General features: G+C 45.7%; 1 protein-coding gene across 1 annotated transcript in view; it reads left to right on the top strand.

Moving 5' to 3' along the window:
- The window catches only part of LOC124606109, a 196,867-nt gene that overhangs the window by 78,701 nt on the left and 95,531 nt on the right, over positions 1 to 22,635 (top strand). The window contains exons 3-4 of the mRNA XM_047138073.1: positions 13,025 to 13,352; positions 21,456 to 21,559. Coding sequence (XP_046994029.1) covers positions 13,025 to 13,352; positions 21,456 to 21,559 — 432 coding nt within the window. The remainder of the gene's footprint in view (positions 1 to 13,024; positions 13,353 to 21,455; positions 21,560 to 22,635) is intronic.

Raw genomic sequence — 22,635 nt, 5'->3', positions numbered from 1 at the left:
GGAAAACTCTATGCGTTTTTTCATTTAGTTGTCGAATGCTATAAATATATTTTTCCAACAATTAAATTTAATAAAAATAGTAAACAGTCAACTAATATGAAATTTACTAAAGTTTCATGCAAATAGACGTGGTCTTTTAAAATTATATTACCTCTCAAATGTTATATAAATTAAATAATAAGACTAGTGATGAAAAAAATATAGGTTAATAATTAAGTTTGAGTGGCAGTTGAACCGCCGCTTCATACACGTTCGTCTTTCGACACTCGAACGCTAACAAGCTGACCACCGTCAGCTCTAACGTCCGACAGCTACGCATTGATATACCAGTTACAAAACAGACGCGTGAAATTTATCTTTCGATTTTATCTGAATTGCCAGAGTGGTGCACATTACTGCTTGTACATTATGTTGTTTTAATGGCCTACGAAAAGTGTACAAATTCTGAAGTAAACGTAATAGGCGCGTAAAACTTCTCTTGCGATTTTCTCAGAAATGGCGTAGTAGTGCACCTTATTAACTTGCACATTATGTTGTATTAATAGTCTACCAAAGGTGTACAAAGTCTCAAGTAAATCCGTGATCCCAGTGACTTGGCTTCCCCTTCTTAATTTTTTCGTCGTGGTTATTTTGTGAGATAAAGAAGTAATACGAGGGCGTACTGAAAAACAATGCCTCCGAATTACGTATGCGAAAACTCTGAAAGCAGTTTAAATAAAACAAACATGGTTAACATTCTACATATTTATTGTTCATGCCTACATATTTATTTCTCAACTTAGTCTTCCAACGGAAGACCAGTTTGTTGATTCTGTCACCTCTGCTTGGACCGCTTCGCCACAATCAAAATGAAAATCTCAAAGTTGTTCTTCAAGTTTTGGAAACAGGTGAAAATTGTAAGGGCCAAGTGGGGACTGTATAGAGGATGATTGATCACTGTGGAGCCAAGGCGTCGGTCTGTTGCAATTGTCGCAGGGCTCGTGTGTGCTCTGGCATTGTCAGCTGGAGTAGAGGGTGTTCCTTGTGTAGACGAACTCTTCTAATTCGAATCTCGATTACAGCACGCTCTTTCTCACGCATCGACGTACTTATGATACACACCGCCATGTTACACGCTACAGTTCAGATCCTCTAGCGTCAGAGGGATGCAAATACGTAGACTGAAGGATAAAGACGTAGAATGTTAAATATGTTTGTTTTATTTAAAAGGCTTTAAGTGTTTTCACATAAAAAATTCGGGGGCATTACTTTTCAGCACGTCCTTGTGTGTTGCTCGAGTGTTACCAGAACGTACCTTCTTGGAATTTCAACAGTAATCCTCTCTTTATTGCAAAACGCCTACCTTATAGCGTCTGTCACAGGAGCTGGTTCCGTTGTCTCGCCGCCTAAACGACCCCACGATGAAAAGGGCCGCTTTTCGTTGTATTTTCTCCGCCTCTTCTGTTAATCCACTTCTTTCGTGGATGAATTACATTTCCTTTCATTGAATATCAGCCCTGCATATGCTTTTCCTAAGATTAACTTCATGTGGTCATTTCATTTCAGGTCGCTCTGGAAGATTACTCACAGAATATTTTACGGTAGTTGCTGTTTCCAGTGATGTGTCGCCTTTAGCTTAGTCGTACAACAGTGGATTTCTTCATCTATCTATGCGCAAAACGCTGAATTTTTTGCATTCAGGGTCAACTAACAGTTCCTGCACTTGTTACTGTATGTGTATTCTATACGTGGTCGCGAGTGAGACCTTGCGCGGCGTCAAAACATCACCGACTACGAGACAACAGGGCATTTCAGTAGTGGCTTCAAAAAGTAAAAAAGTCCGTCAGACAGTATCGCAAAATTTGAATTTAAAAACAGTGTAATTTTTAAGGTTTTCGCGGCGTATCAATGCAACAGTCTTCACGCGGTTCTTGTCGTATAAGATTGCAATATAAGCGCGCCGTTATGGAAACACTACACTCTCTTTCCATATTCTGGCGATGTCTAGAAAAGGTGTAGCCTTTCCGAAATGTCGCGGTCACAGAGGTACCGACATCGTCCGAAGATGACCGACTTTTTCAAACGAGTACGCCACTACGTGGGCAATTACAGTGCAACCGATCTCATCGTCTTAATATACAGATTTAGAACGAGAGTAGGTGAAATTGAAATCTGTTTGTTTTCTTCGGTCGAATCGGCCAACGTACTCACGCACGACTTTGAGTAACTGATAAGTTTAGTCCATCCTAAGGATGAAAAATATCATAATCGGGATATAGCTCGGAATCTATGGACTGAAATAGCGGCTTTACTGGAAACCACAAATACCGTAGACAAAATCTCTATCGCAAATTTTTGTCATAAATTATAATCTCAAAAAATGATTTGTTCAAGCGAGAAGGGTGGCGTATTTTATGTTTAACGTCATTATAGGGGTTTTGGGTTGAGGTAGGTGGGCATTACCTACCTACGAATTATTATTAACGCTTATTTGCGGTTTTATGTCAGGAGAGTGGTGGTAGTTTCAAACGTGGTCTATGAGTTTGCACTTTACATTGCTTTTGGGGGGGGGGGGGGGGTGAGAATATCTTATTCTAAAATCTATGTTTGTCTCTCACGTGTATGCTAAATAATACTCATTTAATTTTAGTTGATGTATGTCTGTTTTTCTGAATTTATTTAAAATTATGCAGAGTTTTTATAATCTTGCTTTTCAATGTCACCACGAATGATGTCGAACATGTGATAGAACGTTTGTCCCTTCATCTCACATGTTGGTAAAACTTGTCTGGCTATGCCAAGAACTGACGAAAGACCTTAGAGTACTCTTCACATTCTTTGCGAGGCACATGTAACTCATTCACACGAATTCGGCGTATTTTTAATTGCAAAAGCCACAATGCAGCACTCGTCGGCAGGCACAGAGGCTCAAGGTGGTTGAAACAGATTCTATCCTCCTTGACAGGAAAGATGCTATCCAAACCATCTTGCTTCACCCCGCCAAAAAATGAGGAAGGAAATGGTTCAAATGGCTCTGAGCACTACGCGACTTAACTTCTGAGGTCATCAGTCGCCTAGAACTTAGAACTAATTAAACCTAACTAACCTAAGGACATCACAAACATCCATGCCCGAGGCAGGATTCGAACCTGCGACCGTAGCGGTCGCTCGGATCCCGACTGCAGCGCCTAGAACCGCACGGCCACTCTGACCGGCGACGAAGGAGATCGGACGCACTGTAACGAAGCTGCCGGGTGATGTTATGAGCCAACTTATGGCAACGACGTTTGGCGACCGTTGTCGGTGCTGCTGTGAACGCAGCCTGATGCAGGAAGAAACCCGTGAAGATTTTATTGGACAACGTAATGAGCCCTACTTTCTTAGTCATAGTGCGGCAGTTCCATTCCTGTGCTGCCTCACGCGTGTGTCACGCATCCATTCCTTGCCGAGCGTCCCACGCATCAAAAACCGGTACCCTCGTACTGAGCCCGGCAGATATAACATCCGTGGAGGGTCGTCTCCAGGTATCGGTTCTTCCCGGACCGCTCGCTAGGCCGCCGCCGAGACACCTCAGCTCAGCTCACCTGCTGCGAGCCGCGAATAATGACTCAGCGCTTCCCGCGTTCGTCGTCGTAGCGTGGCCCCTCGCCGTACGCCATTCGTCGCTCAAAAGAATGACGCGGCGGAGCAGGCACTGATACGAAAAAGGCGGGGAGACAGAAAAGGGGGAGGGGGGGGGGGGGGAGTCGCCGGGCGCAGAAAAGAAGATCCCAGATATTCAAAATGAAATTGAAAAGCAAAGAGGTAGGAGGGCAAGGCGAGGAGGGAAGCGCGAAAGGGGACGGGGCTACGCCGTCGCAAGGGTACAGCGCAGTAGGGGAGTGCAAATCAAGTAAGACACAAAGGGAAGATTAAGAGATCAAATGGCGGCAGCGCGCCGAGTGGCGGATTACTCTGCTGGGCGTACAGCCTCGCCGCGCTGCACAGGGCTGCCTACCTGCTGACGCTCCGGGGCAACACAGCTGTCACCAACAGAGACACTTGATAGCCCGTTTTTCGCGTATCTCCTGGCGGTTTCCGGAAGAACGACGAGCTCTAAAGCGGCAGCAACGAAACAGTAAACTTTTTGCCGTGGGTAGTGGTTGTGGATTAGAGGGGGTGGGTGAGTAAAGTCTTGTTTGATGTTGCCCGTCACAATTTCCTATCCCACCCCAGGTTCTTCAGCACTTACAGCCAGTTTCCTCAATACTCATTTTATATATTCCAGTCTCCTTCGAGTCAATTACACCTATTTAATTGCATCTCTTCTGCCTATCTGTCAATGTAACGATCAGCAAGACCCACCGGAATTTTCCATCCGGCTGCAGATGCGTCCCAAGATACCGCACCATCGTCCTTCCCCTGTCTCCTATGTACAGCCGAGATCCTTAAACTACAGCCTGCTGTGTATCTACTCCAATAGGCTGAAGACGTCGTCTTTCATGCCGTCCATCTTACCTGCGCCCTCGAATCATCCCGACGACCCCTCCAAATCAATCTCTACTTCACCTCCTAATACTACCAGTGGTAGTCCATCACTCCTGCGAATACTCAGGCTATAATTATAAAAAAACCTACTCAAACAATCTATCCCAGACTCCTATACTTGAAAATCAATAACCGTCTACTTTACCTACCTAAAACACTAAAATATCTAGTATTAACACTCGACAAAAAACACAACATAGTGAAACTACTAACTGGCACAAAATTGAGATTAAATCTGCGCATTGGTGCATAAGTCCGTAACGTTTCTTCGCAGATTTAATAAACGCAACAGGTACGCATAACAGGGAATTTAGTCATAAGTAGTATGTTCTTTTCACTAATCACACAAGTCTCCCAATGCTGGAGTAGCTTTTCAATAATGCAGCTGCAGAAATCTCATGGTTTTGAGGCGAAGAACTCGTCGAGTCATGTTCGGAACACATTTTTATCCGGAGAGGAGGTTCCTTGAAAGTTGTTCGATAGAGAGCGGAAAAGGTGAAAATTTGACGGTCCAAGATCAGGTGAATAAAGTGGGTGCGGAATGGTTTTCTGTATAGTGATTTTGTCCGTCTAGCAGAATGCGGGAGGGCATTATTGTGGAGAAGCATCACTTGACGCAATCTTCCTGGTCGTTGTTCTGGGACTGCGTCCGCAAGACTTATCAGATGCTGACAGTAAATGCCAGTAGTGATGGTTACACCTCGGGGAAGCAATTCGTATTACACCACACCGTCGCTGTACTACCAGATACATAACATTATCTTTTGTGGATGCACGCAGGTCTTTGCATGAGGAACTGCTACCACGTTTGGGCTGAACCATACCTTTCTCTTCCTTCTGTTACCATAAAAACGCCGTTTCTTATCACTAATAACGATACAGGATAGGAAAGGTCAGTGTTAATCACGAACCAATTAATGAAAAGAAACCAGAGATACATATATGTTCACCCACTGATTACTATAATTTTGACTCAGAGCATTCAGTACTCATACACCCGATATTTGACCCTTCCCCACTGTATGCAAATGTCGTACGATGGTGGAATTATCACAGTTCATCATATTTTCCAGTTCTCGAGTATACTGACATGGATCGTGGTGGATTGATACTTTTGAATGATCTTCAAATTTCGAAGGCCTTCCTGAAACCTTCAGTCTGCAACCGCGCGACCGCTACGGTTGCAGGTTAGAATCCTGCCTCGGGCATGGATGTCAGTGATGTCCGTAGGTTAGTTAGGTTTAAGCAGTTCTAAGTTCTTGGAGACTGATGACCTCAGATGTTAAGTCCCACAGTGCTCAGAGCCATTTGAACCAATCTTCCTTAACGTGAAGAGTCACTGACGTCAAAACGATCCTTCTTAAAATGAGAAAATGATTTTCTTGCCGTCCTCGGCACAAATGTTTCTGGCTGCCTCCGCTGTTGTCACCCCTCTATTCAGCTCAGACACAAGAATATGTTGGAAATGTTCCGACTTCTCCGTTCGTCACTGCATTTTCTGGCGTCTACAAAAATAAAAATCGCCCTAATCTGCATGGAACACATGTTTGCTTGAACGCACCAAACAAGGTAGCGTAGCATTTAACACATCGGACAGGCATCCGTTGTGAATGGGTATTCTGAAGTTCATCCAACTGTCGTTACTTGCATTTTGTCGTTGAGTTTTTTCAGTTACGTCAGGATGATTTCTTAAGGAAGGTAACGAACGACTCCGAACCTAGTACTTCTTCAGTTATACTAGCGCTGTCTCGTAGAGTCGATTCTCCATATGGCCTGGGTTGCGATAAGCTACAACGCTCGTTCACGTTCGCCGTTTCTGGAGGGGACGTTAGCCAGCTCTCGGTACGTGTAGAGTATTGTTAGACCCGTACTTCTGCCGTTCTTGCAATAGGAAAGTGATGTGTCCTTACAACAGGACAATGCTCACCGCACAATGCCGTGCAGCTCAAAGTGCTCTGGAAAACGTGTCAGCACGGTCTCCGGACTTGTCTCCAACCGCGCACGTGTGGGATGTGATGGGACGAGAAGCGACTCAAGCGAATTGTCAGCCAACAACTAGCCGTGCGGTTCTAGGCGCTTCAGTCGGGAACCGCGTGACCGCTACGGTCGCAGGTTCGAATCCTGCCTCGGGCATGGATGTGTCTGATGTCCTTAGGTTAGTTAGGTTTAACTAGTTCTAAGTTCTAGGCGACTTATAAAACTACGTGAACAGGCCAAACACGCGAGGAGTAACTTATCCCAGGACAGTATCCGACATCTGTACGACCGACTGGATGCCAGAGTCAGCGCCAGCACTGCCACCTGTGGAGGCTAAACCACGTACTAATATGGGTGTTTCAGCATGGGTCGACACCTGGTACCTCAGAACCGCTTGTATTACTGTCCTGTATACGTATCATTTCATGAATACCGTATTCGTTGTTGCAACAATAAATCTTAAATGAATTGCAAACCACTAAAAGTTTGTATTAATTTTTTTCTTGCAGGGTATCCCTCCTAAGAGTTGTTAGGCGCATTTTCTCTGGTGGTTCGACAGATATTTGCGATTATATTTTTGCAATATTCAACTGGAGTCAGCCAAAAAAGAAGCTATTCATCAAATATTTCATGCTACTCCCAGTGCTGACAGAAAGCGTCGGTTCGTATCCCGTTAGGACAAAAATGATTTTCGAAGCGGAATTTTACATGCTGAGGCGTAGCGCCATATAACGATCCTGCCTTGGAGGCGGCTAAGTGGGAGATATGTCTCAGAGCTGGATAGTGACAGATGGTGACGTGAGACTGGATGCGCACGTAGCCTATGTATCAGACGATAGAGGACAGTATTGGATAGGGGACTGATTTAGTTTCGATTGTGCCCAGTAGAGTGCACTAAAATAATAGAATGTTTTTCATAAACTGTTCTGGTATTTTCATAAAGTGTTATTATGTCTTTTTGTGTATGTAAAATGTTATAAATGTGTTTTAGCAGTATGAATGATGCGTGAGTGTGGATTAATGTTAATATGAAGATAATTGTTTAACGAGTTATGTAGTAGGATTTAGTGTGGGAACATTTCGAAGAAGTATGGATATGGACAAAGGGGATTTTTGTAGAATAGATTTGTAAAGTAAGTTTATGGTAAAGGGAAAGTAAGTTCAGGTATAAATAACAATAGTAAAGAACTGTATGCATAAACAAAACTTCAGCATATTAGATAATTATGTCGGTAAAAGGTGCAGTCGTTAGGTTTACTATTTTGCCATTGGTTCTTGATGAAAAGCGCGGATTGACACGGGAGAATGTTGTTTTGCTATTGGCTGTTGAGTAAACTGACCACTGGTAAAGCAATATTATTCGCGCGCCTTTCTCTTCTGGTAGAGAAGACTTAGAGTATTCTAGAGAAGAGTGGGAGCCTAGCCATGAAACAGATTGGACATGTGTAGTAGTAGATCCGATGGAAATGATAAGCTGCCGGATCTAGCAGTGTTTCATACATCAAAAGTGTTGGAAAGTGACGGCATAATTATTCCGATGAGTGTGTAGAAATTTCGGAATTTTTAAGTGAATTTTGTGACGAAAGAAAGACATATATTCCGCGTGGCGTATTGAGCAGGTCGGTGGTTAAAAACTGTGACTGCATTTGGTACCGACAGACATAATATTTGGCGAGCATTATCAATCAAAAACAATCAGTATTTCTGTAGCTATTACGTTTTCGGGAAATGCAACACCATAAACTTGCTAACGTGAGTGAAAGGGATTGTGAGTGACTGTGTTAAGACTAGCACGGGCTTGGCAGTGAAACATGTTCACCTAAGTTTCAGAATATATTAATTGAGGACAAAATTTCCAACCTTTCATTTCGTGTTTCTCCCGAAACATAGATTAGTGACTTTAATTGCAGCCTGGTTCACGTCGAAGTACAGTAGATTTCACTCGGCTTCCCTACTGATGAAATTCTGAGACAGTGTTCACAGGTAGGTGCAGGTCCGTCGTAAAGGGACGGAAAGAACCGCGCCGCCGCAATGCTCATTCGATAGATCTCTCCAAAGTAATTTCAGTGCGATACTTGTTTTATTGGTGCGTATTAACGTGAGGAGTAAAACACGAAGAGTAACTGTTACTCCAGGAGCGGCTGAAAAGCGCTGCTGCACGGCGGTAGCAGTGCTGTCGCTGCTGGACTGCTGGTTATACTTCTTGTTTTACTGTCCCTATAGATACAGATCAGCAAAACGGGGTAGACTGATTTGGGACGACTCAATCGAAAAGGCACGTACAATTCCGCTTTAAAAATCATTTTGCCCTAACGGAAACAAACCGACAAGCTCTATCGATGCTGGACGTCGCACCAGAGGTGTGAAGTTCGAGCTGATTCCAGCTGCACACTGCACAAAGCAAATGGCAAATATATGGCGAAACACCACAGAAAATGCTCCTGACGATCCATAAGAAAGACACAATGTATGTGTAAAACCCTCATCCGCCCTATCCTTACCTATACTTCCCGCCTCTTTTCAATTTTTATCACTGCTTCAAATACGTGGAGGGACATGCCCTCCGCCTTGCTTTTCGTATCCGACGACCGCCTTCTCATTACCCCTCTCTTACCACATAAATTTACCACACCGCCTCAAACAATCTAGAACACTTTAGCCTCTTTTGCGTCTCTCTTAACGCTGAGTCCCAGGAGCCTACAGTCACCCCCCGCCCCTCCTCCTTGAAACACTGGTTTGCTGTCTCGCATCTACCGCCACATTATACCAACACCTTCCTTTCATCTCCTCATGCTCTCTCCAAACGCAATATCAATCACCACCCCCTCCCAGAACACGAACTCATCCCTCAAATCTAACCATCCGAAATGAAGGTCCGGACCCACCCTGTCATTGACCCTCTGACCCACATAAGGCGAAAGATGACGTGGTATCTTTATTCAATGTTGTTGTTGGGCTCACCGTTGTTGGGGCACCTCGCTCTGCTGTCGCGTCAAAGGAAGCCACGACACTGTTTGCCGTGCTGAAAGCTGGTGGTGCAGTCTCCATGTGCATGTTTGTTTAGCTGCAAACAAACCCATTGCCTGACTCAAGGTAAGTGCCGTGAGAATACGATCCTTCACTGCCGAGCGAACGATACGTCTGTCTGCTCGGGTGCAAGTTACGCGAGGACATTGAAATCATGCAGGGGGTCGAATATAGCTCTCCTGAAACCATCCACATTCCTATGACAGTGTGGGCTCCAGACTGATGTGAACAGCAAGGACGCTGAACGGTAAACGGATGTCTCGACAGAGCACTATCCTGCTACTATCGAACTGCGACACGCGCTGCTAGGAGCATCTCCTTCATTCTCTGTAACATTTCTTACAAGCAACCAACATACTTATACGATTTATGAATGGAAAGCCAGCTGCATAGTCTTCCTATGTATATACCGACTGTAGGTGGCGTTACTGTTACAGTGCATTTGCGCTGTAATGCTGATAATTTGCGTATCGAAGCATGTAATACACGTTACGCCAGCTTCACGTTGGTCGGTTGGTTGGTTTTGGGGAGAGGGTGGGGTAGAGGTTTAAAGCACGAAACAGCGAGGTCCTCCGTACCTTGTTCAAGAGAGAGTCCAAATGGACTTACTTCTTTGTGACGTCAGTCGCAAATTTGATCAAATGGTGGGTGTAGAGCTTCGTAGGAGTGGTAAACGCGAAGCGTTGAAAACTACATTGATTCCAGAGAAGAGAAATAATTTAAAGAGAAGTCAAAGTATTCGAGATGGGCCGGTCTGCGGGTCAGAGGCCAGACGAGGGCTCCCTAGGGATCATACTTGGCGAGAAACACGTCACCTGCCAACCCGATGAAGGACCAGGACAGTACGGAATTAATGTCTTCTGGTCAGGAAATTCGTAATAGTGACAGTGAGAATGCTAAGAACATAATGAGTTCCCGTTCGATGGATAAAAGTGAAATTAGGTGAGAGAAGTAATCGGTTCAGTGGGTGGGTGAAGGCAGTTAAGTACCCCCATAACTCAAATTATGATGGAAGGCGTCCCTCTCACAACCGATCCACTGCGATCCGCTATAATCAAAGTGTTAAAGGGGGTAATACAGCCCCTTCTCTCGGTTGAAGTTGCTCTTTCATCATCATCATCATCATCATCATCATCATCTCCTCTCTCTCTCTCTCTCAGTGTGTGTGTGTGTGTGTGTGTGTGTGTGTGTGTGTGTGTGTGTGTGGTTTGTTGGCGCTAAAAGACGAGGTTGCCAGTGCCCTTACAAATATTACTAGTCACGAATGTGCTTAAATTGGCGTGGAACAAAGAAGAGTAATATACATAAATATATGCACTCTCTCAGAACCTCAGTCACTAACTCGCATACATTAAAATAGCGTAAAAATAGGCAGATGTTGTAAACTTGGCAAGTAAACGTCATGAATTATAAGAGAAAAGCTAAAATAATTACAGGGAAATGTGACTGATCATATACGTATAAAAAAACATGGATGAACTAGCCACTTTGAAAATACATTAGAAATTTCTCCCTAAAATTTTAGGACGTACCTCCTTCTTGTGATTGTCATTTAAAATATAGGTCTAGCCTGCAAATGAGTTGCAGCCCTCTTGACTGAATATAAACAACAGTCCATTAAAACGTGGTGCACCGTAAATTGAACGCCACAGGCAGCAAACAATGCTGGAGAGGGGTTGGGGGGGGGGGGGGGTCCTCTCGCTCGAGCAAGAAGCCATGCGTCATGGAGCTGTGGCCTGTGCGAAGACGACTGACAAAGATGTCATCCCGTCTGCGTGGCTCGGGGAAGATACATGTACTCCACGACTGAGTTGTTGACTTTACCAGATGCATCTTACTGTCAGTCACTTCCAGCTACTCTTCTCCCATCGACACGTGACACGTGACATTTTACCTCAACAGCGAGGTGACAGCAAGTAGAGGGATGGCACACTGGACTATAGCGACATGCCCCCTTAGCTGCTACAGCCACCACTTCGTTCCCCTTAATAACTATATGCGCCGGTACCTACGAGAAAGACACCTCTTTCCGCAGCCGTCGTTGGTGGAGAAGGGAGTTCTGGATATCTGTCAAATTTCCGGGTACAAGTATTGTAGAGTGTGAAGGGCACTCAAGGAGTCGTAAAGGCGAGGAATTAAGTAATCGCAACACGTCTCACCTGTACCCGGAACTACAAGAGCGCCTGTAATTCCGCGTAGAAGACAGTGAGATCATGACCCAATCGGATGTTGAGGACACGGTGAGCGAAATCAACAGAACAGCCAACAGAATCCCCCTCTGTTTCGACCCTCCCGTTTCGTAATCAATATCATTCGAGTCTTGCCTTTATCACCAATTTGACGCTTGTTGCTTACCATCCTCATGGTACTGCAGTTAATGGACAGCAGTGCATTTTCACCAACTGTATGTAGGCTGTTTAGGTTTTTATATTGGTAACGTCACCTAACGCTCTGTATGAAAATCACTGGCTGTGCTGTGTGCAGTCTGTGGCTGGTTTGCATTGTTGGATTTCGCCATTGTAGTGTTGGGTAGTTGGATGCGAACAGCGCGTAGCGTTGCGCAGTTGGAGGTTAGCCGCCAGCAGTTGTGGACGTGGGGAGAGAAATGGCAGAATTTTGAGAGCGGACGATCTGGACGTGTGTCCATCAGAAAGAGTAAATTTGTAATATTGGATATCATGAACTGATATATGTATGATGACTTTGGAACATTATTAAGGTAAATACATTGTTTGTTCTCTATCAAAATCTTTCATTTGCTAACCATGCCTATCAGTAGTTAGTGCTTTCAGTAGTTAGAACCTTTTATTCAGCTGGCAGTATTGGCGCACGCTGTATTGCAGTAGTTTGAGTAACGAAGATTTTTGTGAGGTAAGTGATTCATGAAAGGTATCGATTATTGTTAGTCAGGGCCATTCTTTTGTAGGGATTATTGAAAGTCAATTGCGTTGCGCTAAAAATATTGTATGTCAGTTTAGTGATGATCAGAATAAGTAAAGAGAGAAATGTCTGAGTACGTTCAGTTTTGCTCAGCTGTTTGAAAATCAAATAACGTAAGGAGCTTATCAGCACCGTGATTCACTAATTTTTGTAAGGGGACGTTTCAATCTCTCTCTCTCTCTCTCTCTCTCTCTCTCTCTCTCACACACACACACACACACAGACACACACACACACACCACATTCAACAGACAGACAGACACACACACACACACACACACACACACACACACACACACACAGAGAGAGAGAGAGAGAGAGAGAGAGAGAGAGAGAGAGAAAGAAAGAGAGAGAGAGAGAGAGGGAGAGAGAGATACATAGTGGACTCGATTGGGCAGGGTGACGGAATCGCTCGATTTTCCTTACCGTTTTTCCGATAATCATGAGCACTATTATGGAAAGTAGCGAGCGAGCCCCTGGTCTGCGCGGCAGACACACATGTCCGCCGTAATTGCCGGGCGCGGGTTCCGCCCGCGGAGGAAGCGACGCACTTTAATTGCGGCGCCCGCGGCAGGCGCACGCAGGGGCGGCCGGTTGCCTTGGCAACGCGCGCCGGGGAGGCAGGTTGCGAGGCGAGGGCGGGCAGGGCGCGGCCGAGATTGCCGGAAATAACTGGCGTGTCCCGGGGTCAGGCCGGCGCCCTCCTCTCCGGACCCGGAGGAAGCTGCGCCGTCTTGTGGGGCGGCGGCCGAGCTTCCGGTCCGGCCGCAAGCACCGTGTACTACACGCCGGCTTACACCGCGTCCGAGAGGAGCGCCTCGCGTCGCACACAAGGGCCGAGGGACCGCCGGCCACTCTCTGCGTCGCTGATGCAGCCCATTTACTTCACCAAGTCCTCCCAGGCGGGTGTGTTCAGGACTACCATACAGAGTGGCGAAGAGACCCTCTAATTCATCCAGTAACGCACAGAAGAAGAATAAATTGATGACGGACAGCTCAGCAAAAATACTGATTTTTTTCTAAACAGAAGGATTTAGTCCACTGTATACAAACTCTAGGGATTGATCGAGGAGAGGATACGGAACATAAAAGTTCTAATGAACTTACGTCCGGAAATGCATGGTTTCCACGGTAGAGACCATTGCCAGCGGTTCTAGGCGCTTCAGTCTGGAACCGCGCGACCGCTACGGTCGCAGGTTCGAATCCTGCCTCGGGCATGGATGTGTGTGACGTCCTTAGGTTAGTTAGGTTTAAGTAGTTCTAAGTTCTAGGGGACTGATGACCTCAGATGTTAAGTCCCATAGTGCTCAGAGCCATTTGAACCATTTTAGAGACCATTTATTCAATCAAACATTGTTACAGAGTCTGGGATCTAATATACGCTGTCCATGCAGCCAGAGTTACAGTATGGGTCGAAAACTGTTTCCATATGCCTCAACGCATGAGTGTACGCGCCGTAGCATGTTCTGTCTCACACGTTCACATCTGCCAGCCTGCATCCGAACAGTGTCAAAAGCAGTATCAATATGCTGCTCCAGTATCTCCACATATGGAATGGGCTCTGCCTAACCGATACTTTTGAGATGGCCCCATAACCAGAAATCGCACAGGCTGAGGTCCGGCGAATGAGCATGCAATGCAACTGGACCTCCTCGTCCGATCCATCGACCAGGGAAGACATAACTGAGATGCGTCCGGACGTTAACGGCAAAGTGGGCTGGGGCACCATCATGTAGCAGCCACATAACCCTTCGAATCATCAAAAAAAATGTTCAAATGTGTGTGAAATCTTATGAGACTTTACTGCTAAGGTCATCAGTCCCTAAGCTTACACACTACTTAACCTAAATTATCCTAAGGACAAACACACACACCCATGCCCGAGGGAGGACTGGAACCTCCGCTGGGACCAGCCACACAGTCCATGACTGCAGCGCCCTAGACCGCTCGGATAATCCCGTGTGGCTTCGAATCATCAATGGCACTTCTTCCAGCAGAGGAGACAGAGTCACCCGTGAGAAACGCCGATAGTTCCGGCCTGTCAGGCGACGTGGAACGAAGATTGCTCCTAAAATGCGGTCCCCAGTTACCCCGGCTCACACATTTCATCTGCACCGATGCTAATGATTCGCTGCAAGCATACTATTAGGATTCTGCATACTATCCCACAGATGACTGTTATTAAAGCTGAAGATACCACTCAGCGTAAAGCTGGCCTCATCTGTGAATAGGATGGATGACACAAATCCCGGAATCGTGATTGCCTGGTGAAGAAACCAGTGACAAAACTGCCCCCGATGTGGAATCTCTCTCGCTGCACATGTTGTAAGTGATAAGTGTAGTAACAATTGTCGTAGAGAATGTTCCAGAAGTTCGTCTAGCTAATCTTGTATGGGCAGGCCAACCGCCTGGTTCTGACACGGGGGTCGCCTTCCATTTTCCTCCAGGTGTAGTGTCCGATCACTCCGGTTAGTCCTTCCTGATTTCTCGCTTCAAACGATCCTGCGTCAGACAAACGGCGAATCGCTGTTGCAAACATTGAATACTGTGGCTGATTTTGTCGGGGATAGGTCTCCTGCTGTCCACCGTCCGTTGCGATTTGCCTTTCCGTAAGTAATTAACATGTCTGCAAGCTTTCGATTCGAATATGGAACCTTTGCGTGCAACGCTGTATCACATTCACTAAAGGTGAGTCATCAAGAGAAGTGAACCGAGCGCAACATTACCGATTACTATGACAGGAGAGGGTGCTAACCGTCCGCTGTGGACGAGCGGTTCTAGGCGCTTCAGTCCGGAACCGCGCTGCTGCTGCGATCGCAGGTTCGAATCCTGCCTCGGGCATGGATGTGTGTGACATCCTTAGGTTAGGTTAGGTTTAAGTAGTTCTAAGTCTAGGGGACTGATGACCTCAGATGTGAAGTTCCATAGAGCTTAGAGCCATTTGAACCATTTGAGAGGGCGCTAGGGCATGACTTATGAGGAACAGTAGCACGCTACAGGAGGAAACAGTGCATACTGTATCTGTAGATGCATGGTACAGCGCGTATTAGACCGCAGTGTCTGTAACAAAGTATGATAGAATAAACGGTCTTTAGCATGGAAATCATGCATGGCATTTACGGACATAAGTTCATTATACCGTTTTTGGTCTGTATCCTCATATCGGTCAATCCCTAGAGTTTGTACACGCTGGAAAAAATCACCCTCCCAGATGTTACTCCAGGCGGGTGTAAAAATGAATGTGTGCAAAGGAAAAAACTGAAAGCGAAACTCAAGATTTGGCCATGTCTGACTACCCTCTGAAGCAGATCTTAGGGTCTCTTAGTTGTGATATTATTTCGTCCATCTTCGTCTTTAACATATAAATTACAACACGAACATAAATGCATGGTTAAGGGAACTAGTAACTAGAAAGTGATAAATGTTGTTTCTGCTTATACATTTATTGTAGATTAAAATTCCTTTATATATTGCAAACGTTTATATATCAATGTTCAATGGACAATGAATTTGCTAACTAATATTAATTTCCTAAGTAATATGAATTTCCTAACTAATATGACTGATCAAATTGGCCAAATCTGCCCCTTTTATGATTACGCAATCTAATATAAATAACGCGAGATGACAGATGTCATCTACGTACCAAACACTACAAGATGATATACAGTGGTGTGCAGCCTAAGTGGAAATACAAATTACGTGATCACAGCTGTTTAGCTATATAACCCTAATAATCCAAAGCGATTAGCAATATCACCGTATGTACTGCATCAGGTGCGTCGGAGTGATGGTTCTCGTACACGTCTGCGACGATGGAAGAACTCCAGCCAAAAAATAAAAAACTCTTTCAAACACTAAGACAGAAGTCTGACTAGTCTGAGTAGTATAATCTAATACCGTCTTCTCCTCTCTGTGTTCTACAGACAAGAAAAGCGAACTCCCAACCACTAGGACGGAATTCAGATAACGTCTCAACGTGAGTATACACAGAAGAAGTGCTCCCAATCACTGAATGTTGCGTACTCAACGACGACTCCCTACCTGGCGGCGATCATATAAGTTCACAACAGTACTGTCCCTAACCGTTCTAACTATAAATTTTCCTGAGAGCAAAGACAGAAAGTCCATCTGTACCAACAAAAGCTGATACTGTCAAACAGGGGCGCTCAAAACGGAAAACCTCTTTCTCTCCACCGCTGGCTTTCCAGCAAAGCTCAGCTCCCCTCCCTCGTAACTGTAGAAGGCGAATCATATTCTCGAAACCACGGAATATTCTCCCTCTCCACAGATTGTTCCGAACGCTGACCAACGATATTTCAGATTTTTGTCGTCCAGCGTGGAAAGTTTGCGAGGAAATACCTATACCTGTTACTTAGGAATTCATACAATGGCATGCTTCTCAGAGAAAAAATCCTCGGCAATAACGCATCCTGTGTGATTTCCGAGGTAACGCTTCCTCATTCCTCTCTGTGGCATTCAAGATTTTCAGAGTTTCCGAAGCACTGTCCAGTTATCCTTCCGCTCCCGCTACAATACCAGCTGGCTGCCGCTGTATTGTGCTTCAGCGCTCAGGTGCCCCGACCATCCGTTCAAAATGGTTCAAATGGCTCTGAGCGCTATGGGACTTAACATCTGAGGTCATCAGTCCCCTAGAACATAGATCTACATAAACCTAACTAACCTAAGGACGACACACACATCCATGCCCGAGGCAGGATTCGAACCTGCGACCGTAGCGGTCACGCGGTTCCAAACTGAAGCGCCTAGAACCGCAGGGCCACACCGGCCGGCAACTGGTAAGACAAATTTATTTCGTTTGATAAGGTAGTGCAACCAATGCACATACAATCTTTACTATACAGGGTGTTACAAAAAGGTACGGCCAAACTTTCAGGAAACATTCCTCACACAAAGAAAGAAAATATGTTATGTGGACATGTGTCCGGAAACGCTTACTTTCCATGTTAGAGCTCATTTTATTACTTCTCTTCAGATCACATTAATCATGGAATGGAAACAAAAAGCAACAGAACGTACCAGCGTGACTTCAAACACTTTGTTACAGGAAATGTTCAAAATGTCTTCCGTTAGCGAGGATACATGCATCCACCCTCCCTCGCATGGAATCCCTGATGCGCTGATGCAGCCCTGGAGAATGGCGTATTGTATCACAGCCGTCCACAATACGAGCACGAAGAGTCTCTACATTTGGTACCGGGGTTGCGTAGACAAGAGCTTTCAAATACCCCCATAAATGAAAGGCAAGACGGTTGAGGGCAGGAGAGCGTGGAGGCCATGGAATTGGTCCGCCTCTACCAATCCATAGGTCGCCGAATCTGTTGTTGAGAAGCGTACGAACACTTCGACTAAAATGTGCAGGAGCTCCATCGTGCATGAACCACATGTTGTGTCGTACTTGTAAAGGCACATGTTCTTGCAGCACATGTAGAGTATCCCGTATGAAATCATGATAACGTGCTCCAGTGAGCGTAGGTGGAAGAACATGGGGCCCAATCAAGACATCACCAACAATGCCTGCCCAAACGTTCACAGAAAATCTGTTTTGATGACGTGATTGCACAATTGCGTGCGGATTCTTGTCAGCCCGCACATGTTGACTGTGAAAATTTACAATTTGATCACGTTGGAATGAAGCCTCATCCGTAAAGAGAACATTTGCACTGAAATGAGGATTGACACATTGTTGGATGAACCATTCGCAGAAGTGTACCCGTGGAGGCCAATCAGCTGGTGATAGTGCCTGCACACGCTGTACATGGTACGGAAACAACTGGTTCTCCCGTAGCACTCTCCATAAAGTGACGTGGTCAACGTAACCTTGTACAGCAGCAACTTCTTTGACGCCGACATTAGGGTTATCGTCAACTGCACGAAGAATTGCCTCGTCCATTGCAGGTGTCCTCGTCGTTCTAGGTCTTCCCCAGTCGCGAGTCATAGGCTGGGATGTTCCGTGCTCCCTGAGACGCCGATCAATTGCTTCGAACGTCTTCCTGTCGAGACACCTTCGTCCTTCGCTCTTCTCCTGCTTGCGGGAGAAAGAGTGTCCAGGGCCGCTATACGGTTGCCTGAGGAGCTATTGCAAGGATCGGGAGGTCTGGTTATCATCATCTAGCGAAAGAGTTGGAAAGATAATTACCAAAGGATGTCCCCAAGGTTCCGTCTTAGGACCCCTCTTCTGGGACATCCATATGGAGTCTTTATTAGATAGATTACAACAAAGTGATGAGGTGCTAGAGGTGATAGCCTACGCGGATGACCTCCTCCTGTTGGTTGGTGGCCGTAGCCGCGAAGACATTGAACCGAAAATAGAGACAGCATTAGACAAACTCCAACAGTGGTGCCACACGACTAAAATGACGATATCGCCCAGTAAATCCACCTACCTATTACTAAAAGGACATCTTATTAGAAATCCGACGGTCAGAATAGACGGTTCACCAGTTCTCCGACGACGTGAGACACGCTACTTGGGAGTTATCATTGATGAGAGATGGAGTTTCGGAAAACACATTGATAGTGCCACCCAGAGAGCCCTTCAGATATTAAATAACCTGATTTCAATAGGCCACAAAAGATTCCATCTTCCCCCACACCTAATTAGACTATTCACAACAGTATCCTAACCTCAGTTGTGGGCTATGGCTCGGGGGTCTGGGCGCACAGGCTCACGAGGGTTGTGCCCGCCATGGCAGTGAGAAGGGTCCAGAGAAGCATGGTATTAAGAGCTGTGTGAGCCTATAGAACATCTCCAGGGGGGGGGGGGGGGACCCTATTAGTCATAATGGGGCTCTGCCCTCTGGACATAAAGATAAGAGAACAGGCGGCTTGGTATTGGGTCAAGAAGGGAAATTATGAGAAGATTGTGGATATTATGGGTATTAGGGTGGGGGACAAAAGAGAGAGAAGGAAAAGAGGGGAGGAGCTCTGGCAGGAGACTTGGGAAGTAGAAGAGGCTGGACGAAGAACCTTCCAGTTTCTACCTGACGTGAGGGAACGACTTGGACTGAAGTACTTTGAGCCCACAAGAGGTCTGATTCACTTTCTCACTGGCCATGGACCCTACCCGACTTATCTATGTCGATTTGGGAAGAGGGCAACACCAGCGTGCGACTGTGGCGATCCGGAGGGTACACCCGAGCATGTTGTTTACGAATGTCCCCTCTTCAATGATATTACAAACACACTACGAGACAGACTACCCAACCGAGACACATACCAACTACTCAGACGAGAGGAAACCTTTCAGACTTTAAACACCTTGGCAAACGAGGTATCTCGAAAAGTTCTATTTGACTACTTAGGCGAGATACACTAAATAATGACAATAACCACCGATTGCGTCTAAAAGCCCTATTCCCATGCCGCCTGTGCGTGGACTGGCCGACTACATTTCAGTTGGAATCCGCCACGTGCAGGACTAGGGGGAGTAGGGAACAACCACCGATTGCGACACACCAAACATGACGTATGTTAAGTTAGCTCGTAGGACTTAGTTATAGGAAATTAAGATAGGGACTGCAGCGAATTTTAACGTCGAGGCCTGCCCAGTGCCAGGGGCATGCTCTTCGGGGTTAGCTCGAAGAGCAAGGCATATGAAAGTAGGTTTATATCCTCACTGGCACACATGTGACGCTGCAGATTACATACATAAATTAAATTAGTTGTAGGAATTAGGTATAAACAGCATATGTAGATAGTAGATGCCCATTGTTATGTTAACAAGTGTAGCTCACATACTAACACTAAACTAGCTGCAAAATTTATATAAATGTATAACTGTTAGGACGCACTAATGAATTAAGGAAGTGGGTTGATTTGTATAAATTATAATGGTTTAATAATAAAGATTTTTTTTTTAAAATCTGTCTCGATACAAACGTACCGCGCCACGGCTATTGCCCCGTGCTAATCCATACATCAAATAGGCATCTGCCAACTCCGCATTTGTAAACATTGCACTGACTGCCAAACCACGTTCGTGATGAACACTAACCTCTTGATACTACGTACTGATGTGCTTGATGCTAGTACTGTAGAGCAATGAGTCGCATGTCAACACAAGCACCGAAGTCAACATGATCTTCCTTCAATTGGGCCAACTGGCGGTGAATCGAGGAAGTACAGTACATATTGACGAAACTAAAATGAGCTCTAACATGGAAATTAAGCGTTTCCGGACACATGTCCACATAACATCTTTTCTTTATTTGTGTGTGAGGAATGTTTCCTGAAAGTTAGGCCGTACCTTTCTGTTCAAATGGTTCAAATGGCTCTGAGCACTATGGGACTCAACTGCTGTGGTCATCAGTCCCCTAGAACTTAGAACTACTTAAACCTAACTAACCTAAGGACATCACACACATCCATGCCCGAGGCAGGATTCGAACCTGCGACCGTAGCAGTCGCACGGTTCCGGACTGCGCGCCTAGAACCGCGAGACCACCGCGGCCGGCGTACCTTTTTGTAACACCCTGTATAAACATATTTATGTCATGGCACATATTAAGTTTATCATGGCAGTTAAGGGTCCCTGGAATGACGGAAACATCTGGACGTGAAAATATTAAATGATGATGGTGTGTTTATTACTGTGCTCTTTGGGCACACACAAAGCATTCCAGCAAAAATACAAAGAAAGGCACCAATGAAATGATTTAAACACACAAATCACTTAACGTACGCACTAAGATAAATAAATCGCTATCACTTCTAGCAAACAATCCTTCAAATTAATGGAAGATCCACGTAACTGACAACGACAGCTTGCTACTGAAGCGCAACCCGCTAACAAATATCAGTAGAAAGTGACTGAAGCAGTAGAAATTATTTCATATATTCATAATGCACTTGCAGACAACTCCATACAAAACACGGATAAATTTAAGTACAACATCATCTGTTTGGCACACTTGGCGTAGAATAAAAATGTTCGTATCACTATAAACAGACCCAGTGTAACTATGTTTTGACTTTTTCGACAGGCTCAATACGCCTCCGCGATCGCGAGGGTCACGCTGGCAGGGGCGGAACTCCGCCGGCTGGGTGTCCACAACTCCGCCGGGAGGAGTTGGCGCGGCGCGCAGAAGTGAGGTCGGTCGGCGTCGGCGGGCACGTGGGCCCAAGCTGCGGTAATGTTATTCAGCAAGTTTGTAAACTACGCCGCAGCTTAAACGCCGCGGCAACAAGAAGCAGCTGTGACTTCCCAGACGGCGGCAGACTGCGCGCCCGCCGACCGCTCCCGCTGACAGCGTCAGTGTAAGTTTCCTCGCTACCCTCCCCTTCCCAACCCTCTGCTGCATCTGTACGGCCCAAGGAATGTGTTTCTTACTCACGGCGGGGGATTCCGTATCGAGGTTGAAATTTAGCGTAAAGTAGTAGGCGGGCAAGTTGCTGCAGTAGCGGGGAAGCAACTCTTAATCGACGGCGGTACAAAGTTACTGGAGCGCTGGAGGGTACGAATGTGGCTCACGCACAGAACTCCTGATCAGTGTGTTAGTGTGTGCTTGAGTATTGCATTTTGTCGTTCATATTAACATCCATCCTCATGTAAGGTGCACAAAACGAGGTGGCAGTTGATTCAAAACTAAAATTCTGAAAGGAAGAGTATCATTTCACGTGGTGTTATCGACATCATGAGAGCTCAGGCCTACAACGGAGTACAAAATCCGGAACTCTTGAATCAAGTCATCCATCCGCTGCAAGTCTGCATCCACACTCGGCAGAGCGTCTTATGGCGTGTGGGTATTTCGTCTACCACACCCCATTCGGAAATGCTGCTCGAGAAGATTGGCTGTCGGTAAGACATAGCATCAAATCCAGTTTTCTAATCCTACCGTCACGTCTATATCAAGAGCTGTGTGCTCGTATTTGGCTTAAGCGATTCCGTGAGACTACAGTAAATCAGAATTCGAACGACCGGTCGGACAACTTAATCCTTCATTGCGAATGGGGTGTTTCTTCCTTCTTGCTCACTACAGCGACACATTGCTAACAAGGCGACCAGGCCTTCTCGTCATCGCCCATGTCGTCCAAGTTTATAGTATACTAGCTGCAGTGTCCGGCGTTGCCCGGGGTGTTTAATATCTGCCACACAAAGTGATTGCCCTGTGCGCTTTTTGATACCCATAGCGAATACAAGTCGCACAGAAAACTGAAATCGTT

Source organism: Schistocerca americana, chromosome 3, assembly GCF_021461395.2.
Source record: "Schistocerca americana isolate TAMUIC-IGC-003095 chromosome 3, iqSchAmer2.1, whole genome shotgun sequence".
Taxonomy (NCBI): domain Eukaryota; kingdom Metazoa; phylum Arthropoda; class Insecta; order Orthoptera; family Acrididae; genus Schistocerca; species Schistocerca americana.
Note: the sequence above shows the minus strand (reverse complement) of the source record. Positions and strands in the feature narration are given on the sequence as shown.